This window comes from Alligator sinensis, unplaced genomic scaffold (assembly GCF_000455745.1).
Source record: "Alligator sinensis unplaced genomic scaffold, ASM45574v1 scaffold1012_1, whole genome shotgun sequence".
Taxonomy (NCBI): Eukaryota; Metazoa; Chordata; order Crocodylia; family Alligatoridae; genus Alligator; species Alligator sinensis.
This window is the reverse complement of record NW_005842104.1, coordinates 124,148-130,882: the sequence shown is the minus strand read 5'-3', so window position 1 is coordinate 130,882 and position 6,735 is coordinate 124,148. Positions and strand designations below refer to the sequence as shown.

At 41.7% G+C, this 6,735-nt stretch overlaps 1 protein-coding gene across 1 annotated transcript in view; it reads left to right on the top strand.

The window, feature by feature from the left end:
* Positions 1-2,653: 2,653 nt before the first annotated feature.
* The window catches only part of LOC112550422, a 37,454-nt gene continuing 33,372 nt past the window's right edge, over positions 2,654-6,735 (top strand). The window contains exons 1-2 of the mRNA XM_025205133.1: positions 2,654-2,737; positions 4,224-4,430. Of these exons, the coding sequence (XP_025060918.1) occupies positions 2,654-2,737; positions 4,224-4,430 (291 nt within the window). The remainder of the gene's footprint in view (positions 2,738-4,223; positions 4,431-6,735) is intronic.

Sequence of the window (6,735 nt, the reverse complement as noted above, 5' to 3'; positions counted from 1 at the left end):
GTTCCCTCCCCAGTCTTCTACATGCCATATACATAGCCTACCAATGCCCTCCTGTGTCATCATCTATGCTACAAGTTGCCACCCCTGGACTAGATGACCATCCAACCCTATTTTTCTATTACTCTCTTCATTGCTTGATGTGTTATGGTGAATATAACTAAGAACTTGCTCTATTCTGTAGTGTTGTTGATTCATGTGGTTTTATGCAAGCACGGAGAAGGATCGTGAAACCACTGTCTAGGGAGCTTGCCTCTGGATTTTTTAATCTGCACAACACTGAACATTCTCTATTCCATGCATATCACCCTGCAATAAGCCTTTGAAAAATAAAAAAGCTCCATACCTTTCCTCACACTTATGTCTATATTCACAATAAACTCTGCTTTTAGGGGTTTCTAATGATACTGGATGCAAAATATACAACAATTTAAAGCTTTCTAAAAGTCAGAGAAGCTCAGATCCACAGCCAAACCCATTTCTAAATTGAAATCATATTCCAGTGACATGCTGCAGATCTAGGATCTCCTATGTGTTTTTCTTATAATCAATATATCTGGTTAGAGTTCTTATCTTCCAACACTTTCTTGAAAGGAATATGCAGAGTGGTGGATATAGGAGCTTTTCTTATATGCTGTGAATTGAAAAATGACAGCAAAAAATGCCATGGAGAATCCCACCTTCTGTCTTCCTAAGTCTTCATGAGTGAAAGCCCCTAATGCAGATGTTTCCTTTGTTTTCTTAAACCCAGTTTGTTGATCAGTTGTTTCTAGTCTGCAATTTTGAGTACTCTGACAAGTGAGAGAAAGTATTCTTGATTTTCTACATCTGAGGCAAAGGGTCCCCATTGAAGTAGAGTAATGGGAATGCTTAGATTTCTGTTTTGGGGAGGTATTAGGAAAAAAGTCTGTGAAGAATCTGACCCTTTGTCCTGTATTTCTCATGGAACTATTATTGCGTAGGTCCTAGTTTTGTTGCTTATTTTTCCTATTACAAAGGAAGAAACATTTTAAGAGGAACAACCTGTTTAACAATCATATTGCAAGATCTTTCAACGCTGCAACCCTTGCCTTCCTATGCTCCCTTCCTAATCCTTTTATTATCCTCCTTTGATGTATTATGGCTAAAACAGATTGTAATTCCTAGGGTGCTGACACCAGTACTACTCATGCCCACATGTGAAAAAGCATCATGTGACTTTAATGATGCTGCATTAAAAAAGAGGAAAAAAATCAATAAGAAAACCTTTTATTAAACTTAAATCAGATAGATAGCAGCTTAAACATTGTGTGTGCCACCATGTGTTTAAGATGGGATATTCTTGAAGGATCCTTTTCTACTGCTCACTCTCTCTTCATATCTGTGCCTCACTAGTGCATGTGTCTGGCATGTATTTGCATGCTCTGTGTTATATAGTAGTTATTGATATACTTTGCCTACCTGAAAGGGAAAGCAAGATTAAAACAATATTTTAGTTTGAATATTTTCAGTGGGAAATTCAGTGTGAAAGTAGCACAGATGAGCTTAATACAACCCTTTTGTGATTTTTGCCTCTCCTTCACAAGGAAGAATTATCTTAAGCACAGAAAAAGTTCTTTGCAGTGGTTAGGAAAATGTATTTGTAAATTGTATTATGGGATCTAGCGTGAAAATGTGTCAAGTTCTCTTGGCCGTAGCAAGAAGATTAGACTGGGCAATTAATTCAGTAGGTGTCTAAAAGAAGACATAAAGAAAGAAAGGTTTAGTGTTTCCTATATTATTTTTGGGTGTCTCATTTGTAATTGACTAGTGCATATATTTAGCCAATGCAATCCTGTATTTCACAATTCTTAGCTGTTTATTTAATTTTATGTGAATGGAAATGTGCAGATTCAGAACAAGATATTCAATAGAAATTCAGAGTGGTTGTGCTTCCTTTCAGTTCTGGACATCCTTACTGCAATGACATATCATACACCACCTTTCAGAAAATGCTATGTACCTATACCTCTGAAAATCAGAAGCCTTTCAAATGTTGGATATCCAAATGTTGTCTCTCACTTTAGAATATTTTGACATTTAAAAAAATATTTAACTTAGTGAAATTTTTAAAAATCTACCTATAGTGAAGATTTTAACATGGGGATTTCCTGTATTCCCTCTGGTAGATTTAGACAATGAACTATTTTAAGAGCAAGAAAATTGAAGTATTAATGTGATGTAAGCTTCTTATAAGAACATGCCAGACTTCTAATGTCTTTGTGCCTATTGTCGCATCTGTAAAACAGAAATATATTGATGAACTGGAAAGATACATTGTGCTCAAAAAGCTTGTCTAAGATTTCTCCCAATGATGCAGTTGCTCCAATAAAAGGTATTATCCCTATCCCCTTAAAAAAAACACAGAACCTTGCCTGTATGAATTACAGTAATTATTTGTCTTTAATTTGGATTAACATGCTTTTGAGATCCTCAGATAGAAGACACTATGGAAGTGCATATTAAATGTCTTGATGCCAACCCATCACTAACTTCCTGACCTTCCACTTCTTTTGCAGGCTTCTCATTATCTCAGGACTCTTGAGTTAGTTCAAAGAGAGCATGTGTCTATTTGTTGATCTATAACTGCTTCCACTCATTTTAAAGAGCACATTTTTTAGAATACCCATCTTGTAAAATGGTAAAAAGTTCTGAAATGAGGAAGCACGGTCACTCCAGAGGATACACTGGGGATTCAGGCCGACTTGGACAGGCTTGCAAGGTGGGCGGACCAACACCTGAAGACATGCAACACAGAGAAATGTAAAGTGCTTCACCTCAGGAGAAAGAGCCCACATCTTACCTATAGGCTACACTCACTACCACCATGACTGAAAGAGACTTGGGGGTCATGACTGACTACAAAATGAATATGAGCTACCAATGCAATGCCACAGCTGGCAAAGCAAATAAAATCTTGGCTTGCATCTACTGATGCATCTCAAGCAAGACCCAAGATGTCATCTTCCTGCTTTACTCAGTCTTGATGAGGTCGCAGCTAGAGTATTGCATCCAGTTCTGGGCTCCACACTTGAAAAAGGATGTGGAAAAGCTTGAGAGAGTCCAGAGGAGAGCCACATGTATGATCAGAGGTCGAGAGAGCAGGCCTTATGAGGAGAGGCTGAGAGGCATGGGACTCTTCAGTCTGGAGAAGTGTAGGCTCAGGGGGGACTTGGTGGCAGCCTATAAGTACATAAGTGGTATGCATCAGGATCTGGGAGAATGTCTGTTCAGGGCACCCCAAGGGAAGACACGGTCAAATGGTCACAAACTGCTGGAAGACCATTTTAGACTGGACATGAGAAAAAACTTCTTTACCATCTGAGTCTCCAGAGTCTGGAATAGACTCCCCTCAGAAGTGGCAAGCACCTACTCTCAACACATTCAAGAAGTGTTTGGATGATTATCTTCCTGGGGTCATCTGACCCCAGCTGACTTTCTGCCCTTTGGGCAGAGGGCTAGACCCGATGATCTTGAGAGGTCCCTTCCAGCCCTAATGTCTATGAAATCTATTTTATGTATGGGAGGGAGAGGTTAGGATTTTTCAATGACTTTTAAGTGGAGTAAATCAATAATACTTTCTCTGTGTTATGAAAAGTGGGTTAATTTTAGTAGGGTGCAGAGTTTGCGGGTTTACGTTTTTATGCTTAACATTTTTCACCATGCTTTGGAAATCAGTGTTCCTTTAAAAGTTGAATCTAACATTTTATCTTATAATGGATGCTTCTCAAATAACATTGTATTCAAAGGGAGGTGAAAATGAAGAATTGACTGTTTGTGATTCTTAATTAAAAGATAGAAGAGAAGCAGAAAACTACTGGTAACCTCTGCATTTTGCTCTTTGTTCTTAATAGATTAGCTAGCATATCTACATAGAGAGGCCAGGAGATGGTGCTATTACAAATAGCTTCACTTATTGTGAGCAGTTAGCTCTTCTGACTGTGGGCCTGATTCAATCCCAGTTGAACTTAATGGAAAACTTTTTATTAATTTTGATTACCTTTTGATCATGCCCCATATTACCAGTAGAGCCTGTTGACTGAGAAAGTCTCTCTCTTGGCATAAAGACATGTTAAGTGTACAAGTTCTTGTGAACACGGTGTTAAAGTGTTCCATAATACTTGCCGGACTATCTCCTTGTAATACAGATATTAACATTTAAAAAAATCTATTCATTGCCCATTATCTTGTCTTATTTTTCTTTACAGTATTCTATTAAATGGCTTCCCAAGTCTCCTAAACTCTATGGCAGTCGCAATTGGAGTTCTCAGAGCTCTCGCTGGGCTTCATTAAGGGGAAAGGAAAGTGTTCACGGTGGCAATCTGTACAAATTCAACTCAGACAATGAAAAATGGAAGGAAGGGAGGGTCAGTCCTGAGCAAGAAGCAGAAGAATTGGAGGATCCAGATGAGGATGTAAGTAGCCAGGGAAATGTGATATTTAACAAAAACTACCAAATGTTTGACCTGTTAGATTTTTTTTTTCCAATGAAAATCTTGTTACTTCTGGTTAGAAAGAACCTGTAGCTTTTTCAACTGGACCGGCTTCTGTGCTAACACACATTGTTTTGATTTCCTTTTTTGTGTTTTGTGGTGGTGGAGATGGACTCCCTTCATTTTATTTATTGATTTAGCTCAAAATATTCTTAGGCATATTCCAGGGGCCTTAACAATTGTCTGAAACCAAATTACTTGGGAATAGAATCAAACTCACATATAAAGATGAAAACCTGGCCAACAATGAGCAATAAAATAGTCAAATATTCTGCTTTTCTCCAGAAATACTCCCTATGTTAAGCCCAGCTCTGCAAGGGAGGTACCCATTGAACATTAATGGATTCAGACTACTTAGGAACAGGATGGGATAGTCAGCTCTGGAGCACTGAAGAAACCTAGATGTTGTGGCTTCTCTAGATCTCTCTTCTTTTGAACAATGGTTATTCAGGTTGTGACTTATGCCTCCAGCCAGGTCACGCTCCCACATTCTCACCAGAGTAAAAGCTGAGTCTCTTATAGTCTTTCTCCTCTTGTGGTGGTAGCAGTAGTCAATTCAGTATATAGTAAAGCCTTTTACCAGGTGTTGGTAGGAAGTCTATATTGGTAGGGGCTATATTGTATCATCCATTTTTGGGTGAAATATTCATGAAACATGTTGGCTTTTGCTATATAAAGGGTAACTATATCTTGGCACTCCCTGTGTAAGACCAACTGTACATGCCTATATATACACCCAGGAAGTGCACAGTCTCACCAGAGGAAATGCCCTGTTGGACCTGGTCCTGGCCACAGGTGATCTGGTAAGGGGGCTCCAGGTCCTGGACCACCTGGGTGATAGTGATCATTGCTTGCTGGAATTCATCATCCAGCGCAGGGTGTCAAGGGCCTACAGCAAGGTGGTAGCCCTAGACTTCAAGAGGGCCAACTTAAACGAGTTGAGGAGATTGGTGGGAGAGGCGCTGGGGTTCTCAAGGGCAGGGGAACTCAGGGCCCAAGAGGTGACAATCTCAACAAGAAGCAAGGGGGGCAAGAGTGCCCAAAAGCCTCCCTGACTCACCAAGGAAGTCCAGGAATGCTTGGTTGCCAAAAAGGGGGGAACTATCTCCAAAGAAGAGTATACCTCCACTGCTCGGCCTGTAGGGGGCCTGTAGGGGGGCTGTTAGGAAAGTTAAGGCGGACATAGAGCTAGGACTAGCGTCCAAGATCAAGGATAATAAAAAGTCCTTTTTCAAATATATAGGGAGGATGAAGAAGTGACCGGGAAATGTGGGGCCCCTGCAAGATACGCTGGGCAATCTGGTGGTCGCGCCAGAAGAGAAGGCAAACATCTTTAACAAATTCTTCACCTCCATTTTCTTGGGCAGGGACCGGGACTCCCCCACCGTGATTCAAGACAGACTCGAGGGGAACACCCCAAGACCTAAGGTTGAGGAGGACCGGGTTAGAGTGCTTCTGGAGGGGCTGGATATGTTCAAGTCAGCAGGTCCACATGCTCTCCACCCCAGGGTGTTGAGGGAGCTAGCAGGGGTTATTGCAGGGCCCTTGGCATGGCTTTACGAGCACTCGTGGTGCTCGTGCCAGGTGCCAGATGATTGGAAGATAGCCAATGTGGTCCCCATCTTTAAGAAAGGGAGGAGGGAGGACCCGGGCAACTGACGGAAGACCCATCAGTCTTACCTCAATTCTGGGGAAACTCTTTGAGAAGATCATCAAGGAGCACATCTGTGATGGGCCAGCATCAGGGGTGATGCTGAGGGGCAACCAGCACGGTTTCATTAGGGGCAGGTCATGTCAGACCAACCTGATTGCCTTTTACGATCAGGTCATAAAAGCATTGGATGCAGGTGTCACCGTGGATGTAGTCTTTCTGGACTTCAGCAAGGCCTGTGACACTGTCTCTCACCCCATCCTCGTTAAAAAACTAGGCAACTGTGGCATCGATGCCTACACGGTCATATCGATTGCGAATTGGCTGAAGGGTCGTACTCAGAGGGTGGTGGTGGACGGGTCATATTCGACCTGGGGGGCAGTGGGCAGTGGAGTCCCCCAGGGCTCAGTCCTTGGGCCCGCGCTATTCAATTTCTTTATCAGCGATTTAGACGATTTTGGTATCATAAGCAACCTGTTCAAATTCGCTGATGATACCAAAATCTGGGGTGAGGTGGGCATGCTAGTAGGGAGGGAAAGACTGCAGAAAGACCTGGATAGGTTGCAAGGGTGGGCT